The sequence below is a fragment of the Mytilus edulis genome, chromosome 13 (genome assembly GCF_963676685.1).
Source record: "Mytilus edulis chromosome 13, xbMytEdul2.2, whole genome shotgun sequence".
NCBI lineage: Eukaryota > Metazoa > Mollusca > Bivalvia > Mytilida > Mytilidae > Mytilus > Mytilus edulis.
Window position 1 is genome coordinate 28641588 of NC_092356.1, and position 20046 is coordinate 28661633.

Here is a 20046-nt window from a genome sequence, read left to right on the forward strand (position 1 = left end):
GTGTAAAAAAAATAAATTAAAATAAAATATAATTGTTCTAAAACACAAGTGCATGTAAAAATTAATATCATAATATCACAGGGAAATTTCTATATCTATCACATATGTCAATATAATAAAAAAAAAAGAAAAAAAAAAGAAGGAAAATCACTTCATTACTGCCCGTATATTAAAATTAAAATGTCAATGTATATTTTTTTATATATTTATTTTAATAATAATTTTCTTAAAAAGCGGCACTAGCTGTTAAATTCATGTTCACCAATTTAATACAAAATCTCACATTTTATTTATAACAATGTAAAACATTTATCCAAACTATTAAAAGTCTAAATTAAATAATATACAGGACACGAGCATGAAAATACGTAGCTTCGTTTCCTCTGTATTTTAGTCCAGACGCCATCTAATTAATTATCGAGCTGACCCCTAAAGTCATGCGATGACATGATATAAGCGATGTAAACATAAACATAGATATAAATAGATCAAGCAAACTCGTGCTGTTGGATTATTATCGGTCTATTTAATTTCATTTTATAGATGAAAAATAAATGTTAAATAATCGTTTTTCCTATATAAGAATGAATTTTTGTGGATCGAATCAGTCCATCAAATGATTAACCTTTGTTTCACTTTCAATGTTGACATTCTTTTCCTTTAAATAACTTAAAACATATAATTCACGTGATATCCATCTCAAGCTAAGGGGTTAAATTGAAGTTCACATGAATACGGGTTCAATGAGGTCGAATTATTCACTTGCAAGTGAATAATTCAAAATCAATGGGTTTTTTTTAGCTTATTTTGACAAAATTGAACCATACTGGCTGTTAAAAGCTAATTATTATTTCACTATTTGCATTTCATTATTGATATGCTAGTGCCCCTTTAAAGTTTTCTTGTACAATTTATCCTTCTAGTCGCTTATCGACGCTTCTTGTCGCTTCCTGTTGCTAATTGGTGAGACCGAAAATCCCCTTTTCTTAAAATAGAAGGCTCGTCATCTTTACTTTTTCCGTCTCGGTAACCGGTAGGGGTAAACCTTTCATCTAATTCCACTGAAAATCATGACTTTTGGACATTCCTATGTCACTTCTTCAAGAGTGGCGTTTCATTTTTGATCTCATCAAAGGTTGGTAGATCTATTCAACACATATATATTTAAAAGGTTTTTAAGGTTCATCATAACATAACAATTTATGAATGGACAAAATTATGGCTGTGTTCAGATCTCAAAAACTACTCTGAGTACAGACTAACCTGTGCAGTTGGAAAAGTTTTAAGACCTGGCATCCACTAGATATATAAAAGTTAAATGCATTTTGTGTATCAGAAAGATAAAAAAGAAAATTATTTTGATGCAGAAGGTGAAAAAATGAATACACTATTAACTGATTAACATTCATCAAGTCTTAGTGAAATAATGTTCATTCCGTAGGTACTTAAATCACAATAGGGCTCTTCACGGTTAGTTCGGCAATATTGGATAGGGGGCAGATTTTCATAATAGAGGTAAAAATGGTGTGAAAAATACGGGAAAACATCATTAAAACAGAGCTGTTGCTTGGAAACACACATAGGATTTCCCACACTTTCATACCATTTCCACCTCCTTCCAAAAAATCTGCCCCTATCCAATATGGCCGAACTAACCGTGAAGAGCCCTATTCCCTAATGACAGCAGCTAGTGCTGATTGTCAATTTTGATAATTCAATTTGCTGCATAAATCGTGCAATATAGCATCATAGTTTTCCAATCACTCGCTCAACATGGGAGCGGAAGTTACGGTGCCCCTAAATGCACAAATGATGTTCCCTAGAATCCAAGTTTTTGACGGAAATGCATCAAACTCGAAAGTTGTCTATTCCTTCAGATTTTTGGACATAGCAAATGCCAGGTAGTAAAACTTGTTGGCACTGGCTAGTAACAATAAAATTGAAATGTAACAATGAAAGCATTAGTGAAAAATTGAAGTATAATATTTATGTCTATGGTTACATCTATCTATTAAATGACGAGCATAATTGACGATTTTTTTCCGGTGAAGTACAAACACGAAAGTGGTCTATTGAGACCTCTTATATGAAATCAGGGACAGTCTATTTTATTCATGTGAATATGGCTACATATCTTTTCTTCAAAGAGAAATGAAGAAGTCATTAATTTTCTCTGATCTGTGGACATTTCATATTTGGAAAGAAAGAGTTATAGTGTTAAGCTAAACTGTACTGCAAATTCCTAAATCACTGTTGTAATTTCAACATTTCATGGATAAAAATTAGCTTCAAAGCATGTATCTCTTTATATCAGTATATTACTAAATACTACATGTACTATCATACAATAGCACAGGTAAAAAAAAACAATGATACTTACTGGTAGCCATTATTAGTTGTAAAACACATTTCTTCAGATTGCAGTCAAAGTTGACATGATAATTTCTTGAACAGCTAGTATATATAGATATGCATACAGTAGTTCTCGTTTTGTTTATATAGATTAGACCGTTGGTTTTCCCGTTTGAATGGTTTTATACTAGTAATTTTGGGGCCCTTTATAGCTTGTTGTTCGGTGTGAGCCAAGGCTCCGTGTTGAAGGCCGTACTTTAACCTATAATGGTTTACTTTTTATACGACCGCAAATTTTGAAAAAATTTTCGTCGTATATTGCTATCACGTTGGCGTCTGCGTCGTCGTCGTCGTCGTCGTCGTCGTCCGGCGTCCGAATACTTTTAGTTTTCGCACTCTAACTTTAGTAAAAGTGAATGGAAATCTATGAAATTTTAACACAAGGTTTATGACCACAAAAGGAAGGTTGGTATTGATTTTGGGAGTTTTGGTCCCAACATTTTAGGAATTAGGGGCCAAAAAGGGCCCAAATAAGCATTTTCTTGGTTTTCGCACTATAACTTTAGTTTAAGTTAATAGAAATCTATGAAATTTTGACACAAGGTTTATGACCACAAAAGAACAGTTGGGATTGATTTTGGGAGTTTTGGTCTCAACAGTTTAGGAATTAGGGGCCAAAAAAGGGCCCAAATAAGCATTATTCTTGGTTTTCGCACAATAACATTAGTTTAAGTAAATAGAAATCAATGAAATTTAAACACAATGTTAATGACTACAAAAGGAAGGTTGGTATTGATTTTGGGAGTTTAGGTCCCAACAGTTTAGGAATTAGGGGCCAAAAAGGGACCCAAATAAGCATTTTTCTTGGTTTTCGCACCATAACGTTAGTATAAGTAAATAGAAATCTATGAAATTTAAACACAAGGTTTATGACCATAAAAGAAAGGTTGGGTTTGATTTTGGGAGTTTTGGTCCCAACATAATAAGGGGCCCAAAGGGTCCAAAATTAAACTTTTGTTTGATTTCATCAAAATTGAATAATTGGGGTTCTTTGATATGCTGAATCTAACTGTCATGACTGTGTATGTAGATTCTTAACTTTTGGTCCCGTTTTCAAATTGGTCTACATTAAGGTCCAAAGGGTCCAAAATTAAACTTAGTTTGATTTTGACAAAAAATGAATCAGTTAGGTTCTTTGATATGCTGAATCTAAAAATGTACTTAGATTCTTGATTATTGGCCCAGTTTTCAAGTTGGTCCAAATCGGGGTCCAAAATTAAACTTTGTTTGATTTCATCAAAAATTGAATAAATGGGGTTCTTTGATATTCCAAATCTAACTGTGTATGTAGATTCTTCATTTTTGGTCCTGTTTTCAAATTGGTCTACACTAAAGTCCAAAGGGTCCAAAATTAAACTTAGTCTGATTTTAACAAAAATTGAAATCTTGAAGTTCTTTGATATGCTGAATCCAAAAATGTACTTAGATTTTTTATTATGGGCCCAGTTTTCAAGTTGGTCCAAATCAGGATCTAAAATTATTATATTAAGTATTGTGTAATAGCAAGTCTTTTCAATTGCACAGTATTGCGCAATGGCAAGAAATATCTAATTGCACAATATTGTGAAATATCAAAATTTTTTTTAATTAGAGTTATCTTTCTTTGTCCAGAATAGTAAGCAAGAAATATCTAATTGCAAAATATTGTGCAATAGCAAGATTTTTTTTTAATTGGAGTTATCTTTCTTTGTCCAGAATCAACTTAAATCTTTGTTATATACAATATACAATGTATATTCACTTTTTACTACCAACTGATAAATTAAAATAATCTTTACCATTCAGTGATAACAAGCAGTTTTTTTACATCTTAATATTTTATGATGTATTTAAATGAGTAGTTATTGTTGCAAACTCCATTAGAAATTTTAATTGAGATTAGTTTTGGAATAAGGGAAAGGGGGATGTGATTAAAAAAATTGGGTTCAATTTTTCTCATTTGAAATTTCATAAATAAAAAAGAAAATTTCTTCAAACATTTTTTTGAGAGGATTAATATTCAACAGCATAGTGAATTGCTCTAAGAGAAACAAAAATTTTAAGTTCATTAGAACACATTCATTCTGTGTCAGAAACCTATGCTGTGTCAACTATTTAATCACAATCCAAATTTAGAGCTGAATCCAGCTTGAATGTTGTGTCCATACTTGCCCTAACTGTTCAGGGTTCAACCTCTGCGGTCGTATAAAGCTACGCCCTGCGGAGCATCTGGTTTAAATTGTTATTTGGATGGAGAGTTGTCTCATTGGCACTCACACCACATCTGCCTTTATCTATATAATCACATCTTACTATACATATTTCAGGCATTTAGCATGAACCATGCATCCAGTCCTAAACATAACACATGTGCATAACACATATTCAAATGTTTATGTCAATACAATATTTATAAACCTGAATTCCAATCTCCCCTCTTGAAACCCATGGAATTGACAGCAATTAACTGATTATATTTTGTTTATTGTAGATATTCTTTTTTTACAAAATGATACCAAAATTGAAGAATAATGAGGGAAAGAATAAAGGATATTGCATGTATTTGTATTTGTGTGGTAAGATTGTTTAATATATAATGGGGGTCTCATTGGGGGGGTTCCGATCCCAGATCCCGCTTACTGTTTTGTCAGATTCCTGTATCCCGCTTACACCATTTGTACACTATGTAACTAAGCAATTCTCATTTTTTTGTCATTTCCCGGGTCCCGCAAGACCTCATTTCCCGATTTCACAACACAATAATTTGACTTTCATGTGTCACGCTTACAAAAAATCTGCAATCCCGTGTCACGCTAAGACCCCAATGAGACCCACTATAATGATTACAAATGATATATTTCTGACATTGTATACATGTGGCCTTTATATTATGAGCACATTTTTCTTTACACATTAAGTTATATACCAATGAAAGCTATTCAATCACATACGGCCAATTGTAATTGCTTTTTTTTGGTCATGATAACTATATATTAATTCTTAAATCAAAAGATCGATCCTATTGATTTTGAAACCAATACCTCAAAGCTTGAGGTCGTAGACAGTTAAATTGTTTATTATTAAAAGTCTTATGTTAATATAAAAAAGAAGATATGGTATGATTGCCAATGAGACAACACTCCACAAGAGACCAAATGACAGTGAAATTAACAACTATAGATCACTGTACAGCCAACAACAATGAGCTAAACCTTTACCCAATAGTCAAGCTATAAAAGGCCTTGAAATGACAAATGTAAAACAATTCAAACGAGAAACTATCTACCTAATTTATGTACAAAAAATGAACGAGAATTAAGTATGTTAAGTTTTTTAGCTGATTCATGTACAGGTATATCCAAACTATTGTTTTCATATAGAAATTGTTACTTCTTTTTAATATGCCTGTCCCTCTTCCTGAATTATTGACTTTGATTAATGTCGCTTTTAGAGAATTTTTACTATTTTAAAACGGCATTGTGTACCTCCTCATCTTAATGGTGTTCTACAAGTTTCTTATAACTAACAAGTGATATTCAATCATTCATGCTGCAGAGTGCAGATATAAAATTGCTTAACCAGTCAAATTTGTGATTTTGCTACAGAACCAGTAAGACATGTCTCTGTATTTACAATAAATTGTTTATTCTTTCAGTTTATTTTTATTAACCAATGTTCATGTATCAGCATAGCGCTTAAACAACAACAAGGTTGTCAGAAAGACCAAGTGGAAAGATTTTACAGAGGAAGAAATTTCTGTTGTTATCCTATTAAATGTCATCCAGGTCAGTTATTTAAAAGTAATTTAGTTTTTGTCTTGCCTTGACGGAGTCAAAAAGCGAGACATAGGTATGCTGTTTCCGGTGTTGGCGTCAACAATGTAGTTTGTAATTAGGTGTAATTTATTGTGAACGGCAAGTGGTAGGTCAATCATATTTGGTATGCAGTTGTATAAGCATTGGCACATGAGATTATTTGGCCCTGCCCCCTCAGTCATGGTCTATTGACTTCCAAACTTTTGCTTATTTTACATGTATTAGTTTGTGATTAGGTCAGTTTATGGGTAACCACAAGTGGTAGGTCAATGATATTTGGTATGCAGTTGTATAATCATTGGCATATCTCGTTTCCTTGGAGATGATTTGACTCCGCCCCCTTAGTCATGGTCTATTGACTTTGAAAATTTTTCTAAGTTATCATGTAATAGTTTGTGATTATGTCAGTTCAAGGGGCCCATTAGTGGTAGGCCAATGTTAATTTATTGGCATTTGCAAGTATTGTTTCCATGGAGATTATATAGCCCCCTCTTCGTGGTTCATTGACTTTAAAACTTTTACACAAGTTAATGTTTGTATTAAGATTTGGGAACGACTTAAAATAAGTTAATGGTATTTGGTATGCAGTTGTATTAGCATTGGCACATTTCATTTACATGGAGATTCACAACAGTTTTGCCATATAACTCAGTCATGGTTCATTGACTTTGAATATTTGCATAACTTGTGTAAGATGTTAGAGTATTGCTATTTGGATTTCTACATTTGAATAATCAAAATTACAAAAAGGCGAGACATATCTCTGTGATAACAGTTTATAATTATAAGCCTTTTGTATTAAGAGGAAACCTGTGTTGTGTCAACTATTTAATCACAATCCAAATTCAGAGCCGTATCTAGCTTGAATGTTGTGTCCATACTTGCCCCATTATGTTCAGGGTTTCGAACTCTGCGGTCGTATAAAGCTGCGCCCTATTCTTTAAAGAAATAAATTTGCTCATAGTTTATAAATTATTTCTTTTCTCTTAACTAAACATAGATAATATGAAAACAACACTTACTTAAATATTACATGTAGAGGAGACCAACATTATTCACAAACTTGGACTTTATCATTTTTCTTTGCAATATGATTTTCAAGAAATTGGTATTTCTTTATTTTATTCTTTAACCCAACCATATTTGGTTTTGTTTCATTTAATTTACATTTATATATATAATTAACAACTATAGGTCACCATACGGCCTTCAACAATGAGCACCCATACCGCATTCTCGTCAGCTATAAAAGGCCTTGATATGACAATGTAAAACAATTCAAACGAGAAAAATAACGGCCTTATTTGTCTAAAAAAATAACAAAAAACAAATATGTAACACATAAACAAACGACAACCACTGAATTACAGGCTCCTGACTTGGGACAGGCACATACATAAATAATGTGGCGGGGTTAAAATGTGTTTTACTTGTTACTCTATGGTTATCAACACTGCACAAAATTCAAACTGTATAGTACTGAGCTGAAAAAGCCCCAATGATAACTGAAAAAGTTGAAAAAATTCTTAGTGAAATCTAGTTAATGACCTGATTAAAGCAAATTACATTACCCTGGTATACCAAATGCACTTTTGACAGTCAACAACCGGTGAAAATCACTGAACTACTGAGTGAGGCTTCTGATCTGAGACATGTACATAAAGATGAGGCTGGGTAAAAATTGTTTGTCAGCCCTTTACCCTTTCGCAATATGATCCATATATTTAATTTATATAAGACATGGAAAATGTCCATCACAAAAATTACGGTAAGTCAAATTCCCAATTAAATCAATTTCAAAAATGATTTAATTCTCTATTTAAACCTCTTTTTCAGGTCAAAAGTTTGACTTCTGTAGAACAAATAACGGACATGACACTTGTCAGAACTGTCCTGATGGGTTCAGCCATAAGGATTTTATTGATACTGCAACATGGCGTTATTCTAAAATAGATCCATGTGTACCTGTAGAGGATTGTTCTGATTATTGTAAGTTTTTATGGTTTTAAGAAATATGTATAGTAAATTCAGAAATTATTGTGATGTTTTTGTTATTGTGAAAAATGCGACAAGGTTATAATCGCAATAATTTTAACTCACATTTTGAAATTTTTTACATGAACTAAACATTTGTCTCAATATAGCAACAACAAAATTTTTTTTTTTTTTTAAATCGCATTTTAGTCTAAAGTGACTAAGTTGCAATATAAAGAAATACACACAATAATGTAGTAAATTTAAGTTGAAGGTCTATCATCACCATAATTTATTTCTTCAAATATAATTTTCTTACATTGGAACATTGCCAAAATGTAGATTTTACTATGTATTATTATACAAATGAAAAGTAAAGTGCTATTTTTCCAGTTACAAGTTGTAAAAAATTGCCCACTTTTGCATACATTTTTCATAAAAAAAATACTTTTTTGTAAATAAAAAGAAATCTATGGGATAGAGTTTTAAACAAAATATGAGAAATTAGGTAATTATTACTATTTATCAAACTTTTCTATAAAAGCTACCTCTCCTTATATGGCTAATTAAGTTAAAAGAAAATTGATTCAAACAATAACAAGTATTTGGTATTTGTTTAAACAGTCTAAATAATGCAAAAAACATTAAATTAAATTAAACAGTGTGCCACTTCATTTGTGGGGGAAATTTATTTGATTATATATAGCATTACTGAAGCATGACTGGAGTGGGCCCCTCACAGGCAGTCAGTTGTTCTCAATTATAGAAATTTCTGGATCTGCCACTGGAGAATACAGTTAATCTACAGTTGAATAAAAGAGATGCAGATCTCCTTTTGAATCCCCCTTTCCCGCCTTTCCGTTGACCAAATAATCATAGGCATGTCTGATTGGGGTTTAGAATGATGACTTTCCATATTTAGTATATTAGTACAAATATTGCTATTGCCATACTTACAGCTTCAGTGTCTATTGATTACTGCAAATCATGATTTGTTTTCTGTTTAAGCTGATTTAATAAAAGAAAATGAAGAGTGTGTTTGTGACAGAACAAGAGGTTATTATGGAAGAGACAGACATAATTGTGCTGCTGACCTTAATTGCAAGAAAGCAGGATTTGAAATGGATCAAGATGGTACATATTATTAGTCTCACACTTTCTTCACACAAAAATTCTTCCAAAAAAATATGTTAATGTTGAACATTTGATGAGAGAAAGAAAATACTGATAAAAGAGGAATTGCTTGATTGAAAAAAAAAAACTATGTTCATAATTACTTTTTTCAATCTTAAATATTTTAAGACATTTTGTTTCCAAAAATAAAATTGCAGAGTTGCACAAATTTCTAAATGTGATGGTATAAGGAGCCAAATAATGAAATAAAAAATGAATCCTGAAGGTTGAATGAAAAAGTAAGAAAACAAATATTGCAACCTCCAGAAATCTGAATATATATGCATAAGCAACAATAGTCAACAATGCAATTAACCATACTTTTTAATCAGCAATAACTGAACCTGACATAATAAATTTGAAACTATTCATTCAAGAAACCATTTATTTACACTTACAGCCTGATTAATGCAAAAAAAATAAACGAAAAACATTTATGACAGACATCAACCAATGCCAACCACTGAATTACAGGCTGCTTAAAAATGCTTGTGCCGTCTTTTTCTTAAACTTATTTCTTCAAACTAATTTTTTATTCCTTTACTTTCTTCTATGGTGAGTACTCCATTATCATGCAGTTTACTTTCCCACAATTTATGTACTCACATTGATGAAAACTAATTCCCTATAAAATAAGAGACGGGGTCTAAATGTGACACTATTCACCATAGACCTAATAGATGTAAGCATTTATAGCTCACTGTTCTTTCTTCAACCAAGTAAATTTGTTTTGAAAGTTATTAAAATAAAAAAAATGCTGAACTCCAAGGAAAATTCTAATTAGAAAGTTCCTTATCAAAAGGCAAAATCATAAGCTCAAATACATTAAACAAATGGAGAACAACTGTCATATTCTTGAATTGGTACAGGCATTTCCTGATATTAAACTTTCACAGTTTGTTTAAACTTTGTTCTTGATTTTCCTCCCTGTCTCTTGAGTATATATTATCTTGGTGAATTAATGTATAATTTGACTTGATGAAATATATTTACATGCTTACATAAAAAATTCACAGCACATTAAAAATGTTCTGATTTTCTTAGCATAAATTTATGTATCATTATATACTAACAGGAAAGTGTTTTAAGTGTGGTGAGGAACAATTCAAAATTAAAGATGACTACAGTTTATGTATAAACAAGACTAGGTTTGTAAATTAATTTATGAGAAAATAAAGGCAACAGTAGTATACCGATGTTCAAACTCATAAATCCATGGACAAAAAACAAAATCGGGGTAACAAACTAAAACTGAGGGAAACGCATTAAATATAAGAGGAGAACAACGACACAACACTACAATGTAACACACACAGAAACGGACCAAGCAACAGACAAAATCCCACGAGAATAACAAATATAACATAAAAAAAGACCTTTTTTCATTGGTTGAAAACTAGCTATTGTCATGAAATTTAGTGTCATTTTTAAGATTCTAAAAATTCCTGAAATTAAGTAATTTGACTTCATGCCAACTTTCTTCACCATGTGAGGGCCATTTACATCTGTTGATCACTCATTAACTTTCTGTTTACTAAATTTTTAATTTTTATGCCCCCACGGTAGCAGAGTTCCCTTGTCCGTTTGTAAGTCCGTACTTCTAAAAATTGGTTTCTGTTCCCTAACTTTAGTTTGCCTCAACCAAATATTAAGAAACTTTTACACAATGTTTATTACCACAAATCACAGATCAAGTTTGAATTATGATGGTGTCACTTTTACCGTTCTAGAGTTATGTTCCTTTATAAATAGAAAATCTGCAGATTTTTTTGTTTCTGTTCTCTTACTTTATTTTGCCTCAACCAAATGTTTGGAAACATATACACAATGCACATTACCACAAAACATAGATCAAGGTTGAATTTTGGTGTTGTCTCTTTTACTGTTCCAGAATTATGCCCTTTAACAAATGAAAACATTTATGAATTTTTGGTTTACTTTCTCTAACTTAAGTTTGCCTCAACTAAATGTTATGAAAACATTTACACATGCTTATTACCACAAAACTCAGATCAAGTACACATTTACACATCACTTTTACAGTTCTTGAGTTATGTCCCTTTATAACATTATATACATGATGTAATCTGTACATCTGTCTCAAATGATTTCTGTTGCCATAGTAACAAACTTATACATCTACCTACACCATTTCCAGGTGTACACATGGTCAAGAAGTTGACTTCAAAGGCTCTCACACCGCAGACAGAACATGCCGAATGAGAATACAAAAACCAGAAATTCCAGCCACAGTAAAACCTACCATCAAAGAAACCAACAAAACAAAGTTTGATAAAGGGGATAGAAGTAAAAGCATGGTAGAAAAAAATACAACTCTTGGTAAGAAAACCATTTAATAATCTTTATGAATAAATTGAATAATGCTGGGATTCTCAAGAAAAGAGATGGATAATAGCTATTTCTCAAATTCAGACATGTGACAGAGTTGTCAAGCCACAACTGGAGATATTTTATCGACCTCTTTATCGACGTAAAAAAAGAAGATAAGGGGTTTTCAAATATTTATTCATTATGTATAATTCAAGATAAAAGTGATCAGCCATCTTACATAGTTGGCAAAAAGCATCTCTGATTAAGCTACATTGTCAACTTTGCTACCACTACTGAACATGCTTGTAACAGAAGGTGTTAAATTGAGCCTAGAGTTGTAGGCTTGCTGGTTGGTAGCTGTTTCCAAAAGTTTGGTCAAGTCATTAGGGCCAGCTTTCCATGAAGTGTAGTAAGCATGGTCTTGACCCTTGGTACTGGATCTGCACAATTTAAATTCAAATCTCCAGACAGAGTTGAATTTGGCCAGATACTTGTCTTCTTTTATTTGCTGCTTGGGTATTTGGTGATAAAAAACTGGGGTGCGTCTAAACACTGCTAAGGAGTCCTTAGTGCACTAAGGACTTATAACATGCCACTAAGGACTAGATGGGGTGCTGTTACATGTGATTTCTTTTCATATTATGGTAGAGAATGATATTTAATGCATAAATTTCAATTTTTGTAGAAAAATAATCATAGATAAATAAGATATTCAACATTATTTACACACGTGCCCGTATTTCTTTGATGTGCCAAAAATCAATGAACCGTTTGACACGTGTCAAATTACATAACTGATTACACGGAAATCATGGTATTTGTTGTGTTTAATGGACAAGATTGGTAAAGTTGGATACTAATAAATGAATTGTTGAAATGCTATTAATGTGGTTTTTAACAGAATGAAGAAGTATTTTGTAATTATTTCTTGTAAATAATAAATTTGTCTCCAGAACAATATATTATATCTATTGAAGGTTTTTCAATTAGATGTTCATATTAATAAATGACAGAATATATATATTTCTTTTAAATATTTTAATTCACATTTATATATATATACATACATATATTATACAGATATTTTCATAGCACTGAATATAAGACATTTAAATGTTCAAAATCGCGGCTGTGTTCGGGCAACCCTAGGTATTTTTGTCTGGCACAGTTTCTTGGCAAGTCTTTGGGGTAATGGCATGGTAAAGTCATACAGAGTACTTGCCACAGTTTTTTCTTTTTCTGTAGTCAATCTTGACTTGTCACTGTCTTTCATAAGTTTATGAAAAAGACGATCTTTTTGATCAGCTGATTTTGTAAGCCAGCATTGATACAATAATTGGTGGCGCTTATAGTATCCAAACAGCAGGTGATTGCCTTGGCTGTACAGTGCTCGTCTTAAGTCGGCTAACTTCAGCTTGACTAGTTCGTGGAGAATTTTCACAAGTTCTGATATGCCTTTTGGTTTCCAGTTTATCGCCGTTTTGAACACATGATTTATTGATTCACAATTGTTATTTGTCCATAAATGATTTTTTTTTCAATTCAATCGTTATTTTTACTAGCAGTAATAGACAGTGGAAAAATAAAAATCATGATTGATAGTTTTTTTTGGAATTTACTCATGTTTTAGTGAAGCCATTTGTATATACACGCATCTTTGACGGAATTAAAATAAAAACAAAAAAGTTATAAATATATTTATTCATTTTGTCTTCATGTCTCTTACATAAACATTTTACCAAGCTGACCACACTCTTACTTATTAGTTGGCGCACATCAAAGATAAAACCTATGGCAAATAACTTTGTCGGGAAATAAATAGAACAAAAGCAAAATTATTTGTCCTTTTAATCATTTTAAATAAGAACAACACATTTTATTATGATAATCAAGTATTAATCTTTTCGATACAATTGTTAATTACTTAAATTAAAGAATATGATTGTTTCATCAGTTGTTATATTATTTGGCACGTGTCAATCGGTTCATTGATTTTCGGTATATCAAAGAAAAATGGGCACGTGTCTAGAAAATGTTGAATATCTTTTTTATTTATGATTATTTTTCTATAAAATTTGAAATTTATGCATTAAATATCAATCTCTAACATAACATGTCAAAATTACACGTATAACAGTAGTCCTTCTAGTCCTTAGTGGCATTGTAAAGTCCTTAGTGCACTAAGGAGTCCTAAGCAGTGTTTAGACGTACCGAAAAAAACGGTTTGCATTTTGTCAAATTCTAAAACTTCAGAATAGTCCAAGACAACTATACTTATATAGGTATTCCATTGGCTTGGATAGAAAACAAGCCATATTTGAGTTGATTTCATTTGTCTTTGAGGTTCAGTAAATGTTCCATGTTTTCAACAGCTTCAAATAAATCATTGTTTATAGTCAATTTAATCCTTTGTCAGTATTTCACTTTTAATCAACCAGGCTTGTGTCATAAACTAGCTAGTTAATCACAAGGTAATTGCCTATTATCTTTAATTTATTGTTGTATATACAATGTACAGTTAATTCCTAAAACACCTCAGGCTGATTTGACCTATTTTACGTCCTCATTTGACCTTTTTGACACAATAGGAAACCTCCGTTTTCTTGGACTTTCCCATATCAATTTCAAGTTTCTCTGACTTTTTCTCTGTCCCCATTGATTTTGTAAACAAAAATGTGTACTGAAAATTTTACAAGGTTAGCATTTTAAAAAAGTGGAAGATTTCAAATTTTAACAGGAGGGATGGAAGAGGGTCTGAAAAGCGGGATATTTTGACTCCCGCCAGAAAAATCACATGTATGCAAATTCTTGATTTTTTTTTTATGAGAAACAGATTGAACCTCTGAAACTCGACAATAAATTATATTAAACAATCTTTGCACGATTCATGTTTTAGATACGAAAATGTAATTGTCTTGAGAGAAAAACTATGGTATAACACTTGATGCAGTGGTAGAATCTATTTGCTGGCCTACAACTGTGTAGAACCCAATAAAAAAAATAATCACTTCCTTAAAAGGTACACAACATAACTATTTTAAATATCATGGATTTCATAAGTATGATATTTAAAAAAGAAATTATGAATATCAGCAGTTATATGATGTTGTTCTAGACACTGAAGCAAATTTTAAAAAATATATAATATTCTAACTTAAACATAAAGACTTTACTTCATCCGATGCAATTGAAAATAGTACATGCATTATAAATGCAAGATATTAATATTATAAAGAATATCCCCCAATAGTTGAAGTGAATTGCATATGTTGAAAATTAAAATGTATGTTGTAGTTGTTCCAGATTTGGAGAGGCCAACAAAAGAGATCTCTAAACATAGCAGCCCTGGACATTCAACTTTGTATGTATATGACATTTTTATAATTAAATATTTCAAACTTGTAACCCAAAGAGAAGGTATGAAAATGCCTATTTGTGTACAAAACACTTGGAAAGGACATAATTCAGTGTAAGGAATTTGTACAACCTTGTTAAAATTTTCAAAATTTTGCTGTTTTCGGGTAGAAAATTAAGATTTTGGGTCAAAAAGTTGATTTTCAGGAATTTCAATTTTTTTTAATGCTGAAAATATGGAAATTTTGAATTTTTATGACTACTGTTAATTCAGAAATTATTTCAATGTTTTTATTATTGCAAAAAATGTGACAGGGTTAAAATCTCAATTTAAACTCTCATATTGAAATTTTTATATTCTAAATATTGCAAAAATCAAAATCGCATTTTAGTCTAAAATGAAAAATCGCCATAATAAATGCACCCAATAATTTTTGAATTTTTTATGTTATTTAGAATAGACAGAAAAAATATTACAGTCATTTCTTATAATTTAATTCTAAATTCCAATTTAAACCGTAGAAAACCATGAAAAAACGTTGACGTCACGGTCATATGACTAAATTATGTCTATGGGCTGATAACAAAATAACGTCAGCCAATCAGAAGACGCGTTACATCCAAAATTACATTATTGTAAAATGTACTCATTTTGTTAGTCCATAAACTGTGGATTCATTATAATACGTTGGATACCAATTTTCGTGGCTTTCGTCGGTACAGGTGAACCATGAAATTTAATGTTCAACGAATAATAAATTTTCTATAGGCTCATATGCAGACTTCTGGAAAACCACGAAATTGAATATCCACGAGCATGCAAGTTTTCCGTAATCCACGAAAATTGGTACCCAAGAAAGTTAATGAATCCACAGTTGTATGAATTAGTCATATATATATATATAATATTTAATTGCAGATTTGTGGCAATGGTAATCCTTCTCTCTCTTCTTATTGGAATTATAGTATCTGTCATTATCTACTGCTTCATTAAAAAAGGTAAGAGTAGTAAAGGACTAAGACTTACAAGAATTTGTTTTAATCATATTACTGCTCAGAAATGGGAAGACATTTTTCAGTACACTGCAAAGGTATTGAGATGGGTTGTTGTACTACAACCTTCCATATTTCACTAGGGACGCACAAATGGTTACATCTACTTGATCAATGTATATATTTCCATGTATATACATTGTTTCAATTTATTTATTAAAGTTGCATTACTCAGGGACTATTATACTAATATCAATACATTATGCCCATGCTTAACTTTGTTAAATTTATATATCTTTTTAATGAGAAACACTGAATTTTATAAACATGATAAACCGAATAGTTATATATTAAAATGATAGATTATCTACCCTGCCATTTGACATCCTGGTGCTTAGTAAAAAAAAAAGCAATCAAAAGAAGTAAAATCAAATATATAATCAGTGCAATTTGATCACAAAGTTTGCTGTCTTCTGAAGATTTTGTTTTGTATAGAAAAAATAAAACAGTTAATTTTCCCCAAAATTGTACCCCAAGTTAAAGCTTGATTTTACTTCTTAACGTTGCTCTTTCTTGATCAAGTACAATGATATTTCTTACCACAGATTATGTAACCTGTCGAAAATTATAAATTCCTGAGTTAAAAGTTTGTATTATGAAAATAGTCTTTTCTTATACAAAAGAAAAATCATATTGGGTTTGCTGTAATTTGTTTTATACTTGTGTCTCAGATCATTACTCACAAAAGCTAGACATAAGGAAGAGTCTCAGAAAATGTTTGATAAAATATGATAAAAATGATATATCAGTATAAAAGTTTGATTTTGAAACTTTATATGAACTACATTTAATAATAAATAATATTTTTACAGGTCAACAGTGGAATGATTTGTCGTGTAATCTAAGTTGCTGTCCCCAGAATTCAGTTAATCATGTTTATAATAAAAAAGATATCAATGTTAATAATGCCAACCATGTTGTGGTTGGAGATTATGGGAAAATAGTAGCAGACGGTAAGTTGTAATCAAATTTCTGTTTGGGTTCATATGAACCTTATAAACAATGATAATTACCACAAAACTCGGATCAAGTACACATTTGGGTAGTGTCACTTTTACAGTTCTTCAGTTATGTCCCTGTATATGCAAGCAGGGCATCATCTGTGTTCCATGGACACATTCCCCATTTATTGTTTTGATAGTGTTAAATCTTTAAGATTAAAAAAAGAATGAAATTTATTTTCAAGTTGTTTATGTCTTCCAGTTGTTCATGCAGTTAAAGTTTCTCAGTAAGGATAGAAAATTGTCATTGTACATAACTTTCCCTTCAGTAGACCACTTTCGAGTTCATCCGTCACTGGAAAAAACTCAACAATTATACACGCCTTTATGACGTCATTTACCAGATAGAGGGGGTTGCCTGTATCCCTGCACCATTAACGTTCATTAAGGGTCTTAGTGATCGTCATTGTGCAGGATAAACCAGAAATAATTGTTGTTCTGTTGGTACTTAATGACAATTCCCTAATGACAGCAGTGCTGATTATCAATTTTGAGAATTCAATTAGACGAATAATTCGTACAATATAGAATTATAGTTTTCCAACCACTCGCTCAACATTGAAATGGAAGTGACGACGCCCCTAAACACACAAATGACGTTCACTAAAACCAGAGTTTTTGACGGAAATGCATCGAACTTGAAAGTTGTCTATTGGTTGTGAATAACATGATGAGCAACAACAGGAAAAAAAAGAAATTATGTCTTTTTATTTTCACCCCAAACAAATTTGGGTTTAAACTCACAACTTGGATTTTATTTAATAATTTAAAAAAAACATTCAATCTTTGTAAATGTTACAAAAAGAAACAATTACAATGTTGTGTAAAATTCAATCCCTCTCTCCAATTACATATACTTTATACATTTATCATATTCATAGACATAGTAATGTAAGTTTGTTGGAGTAATGTCATATCAAGCATCCTTTATTTCTTTTATACTGAATCGTTTGTGTAAGTTCAAAGTTATTATCTTTTGTCCCCGGCTTGGGAAAAATGCAACTTGTTTATTGAAATAGTATCTTAGTATAAACACATGAAATAACAACACACATACAAACTCATATGTAGGTCAATAAATTGATCTAATATGGTTTTAAACAATACATGTGCTTGTAAGCATGTTTGAAGTATTTATGCTCTTATATATTAAAGATACAATTCGGGAGTATTAAATGCATTATAAATATTAATGCTGAAAGATGTCATAAGATGTGGTATGAGAGCCAATTAGACAACTCTCCTTTTAAGTAACAAATTGTAAAAGTAAACAATTATGGGTCAAAGTATGGCCTTCAACACGGAGCATTGGCTCACAACGAACAGCAAGCTATAAAGGGCCGCAAAAATGAGTAATGTGAAACCATTCAAGCAGGAATAGTCTAATTTATATAAAAAAACGAGAAACACTTATGAAACCATTATCAAACGACAACTACTAAACATGAGGCCTATTTTTTTAAAATTTAATATTAATTGTTTGATGATGTTTTTTCCAGAAGATTCTAATCCTGGTGAAGATACACCTATGAAGGAAGTGGTGCTTGACTGAATTTAAATATTTTTAAGAATACTGTAAATCAACTTATTTTTATGGTTTCATTATTTTGCCTTTACCCTATCTTAAGTCCACTTCACAGTTATTTAATTTTGTGACTTTCTTGTAAGGAAAGATCGAAGTTTAAACATTTTCACATATTATTTCTACTCGTGAAATTAATTTGGTTTACAGTATACTGAACCTTCCCATAATATGCATCCTGTATGAATATATGTTTGAAAAAAAAATGGAAATTGACTATTAAGAATACATGTATTAAAAAAGTAAGTTATGCATACAATATATATCCTGTAATCATAAGATTAAGTTATAAACAACAATAATTCGTTACATACGACATGGCTCTCATGTGCTTATACATCCCATTATTGTGTTATTGTAAAATTTTGTATACTTATCTTTTCATTTTGCTAGTATGCTTTGTCTATGTTCCTTTTTGTGTTACTTTGTTACATATTTTTTGTTTTGTTTATTTTGATTAAGATTACTTAAATCTTTATTATTTTCCAAAATTTAAAAAATATGTGTTTATACTTGATTTGTAGTCAACATCAAGGTGCAAGTTCACAATTTTATTATATTTTATAAGTTTTATATATACACAATATTATACCATTACTTTTTGATGTATTATCATTTGTGCTGAATCACAATTTGTATGTACATGAATAGAATGAGTTGAGTTTTGTGTGTGGTGAAAAATGAAATTTATGCATAATAATCACACACTTGGAAATAAAACAATGAAAGAATTTTATATATATTTTGCTTTATATTTATATAACAAGTTCTGAAATGTGACAACTTCATTGTAGCATGTATGCATAATAGCCAACAGAAATAGCTTAATTGATAATCTCAATAGTTTCTCAAAAAATGCTGAAATTGCATGAACCAAAATAATCCTGCTTGACACCACAAGTCATTCATTAAGTTTTGTTATCAAACACTTATGATATAAATTATTCATTTTTTTTTCTTCAAAGTGATGGAAAATGTCATGAACGGCAGCTAATTTTACAAAAATATATCAACATAAAATACTAGAGCTGTATTCATTGTGCCATTTAAGTGTATGATCAATATTAGATTTATTATACGACCGCAAATTTTGAAAAAATTTTCGTCGTATATTGCTATCACGTTGGCGTCGGCGTCGTCGTCGTCGTCGTCGTCGTCCGGCGTCCGAATACTTTTAGTTTTCGCACTCTAACTTTAGTAAAAGTGAATGGAAATCTATGAAATTTTAACACAAGGTTTATGACCACAAAAGGAAGGTTGGTATTGATTTTGGGAGTTTTGGTCCCAACATTTTAGGAATTAGGGGCCAAAAAGGGCCCAAATAAGCATTTTCTTGGTTTTCGCACTATAACTTTAGTTTAAGTTAATAGAA

The 20046-nt window shown here is 31.0% G+C and overlaps 1 protein-coding gene across 1 annotated transcript; it reads left to right on the top strand.

Moving 5' to 3' along the window:
• Positions 1–1020: 1020 nt before the first annotated feature.
• On the top strand, positions 1021–19410 carry LOC139502204 (uncharacterized). Its single transcript, XM_071291631.1, has 11 exons — positions 1021–1135; positions 4883–4967; positions 6047–6176; positions 8043–8195; positions 9189–9314; positions 10429–10501; positions 11512–11693; positions 14979–15045; positions 15958–16037; positions 16904–17044; positions 18592–19410. Exons 2-11 carry the CDS (start codon positions 4923–4925, stop codon positions 18642–18644), a joined length of 1050 nt encoding a protein of 349 aa, XP_071147732.1. The 5' UTR covers positions 1021–1135; positions 4883–4922; the 3' UTR covers positions 18645–19410.
• The last annotated feature ends 636 nt before the right edge of the window (positions 19411–20046 follow it).

What these genes read in the sequence shown, in the direction of transcription:
- LOC139502204 (XM_071291631.1), top strand. Translation starts at nt 4,923, where the DNA reads ATGAGGGAAAGAATAAAGGATATTGCATGTATTTGTATTTGTGTG. An exon ending in TTATGTATAAACAAGACTAG is followed by an intron (nt 10,502 to 11,511) that starts GTTTGTAAATTA and finishes CACCATTTCCAG; the next exon opens with GTGTACACATGGTCAAGAAG. An exon ending in TGGGAAAATAGTAGCAGACG is followed by an intron (nt 17,045 to 18,591) that starts GTAAGTTGTAAT and finishes TGTTTTTTCCAG; the next exon opens with AAGATTCTAATCCTGGTGAA.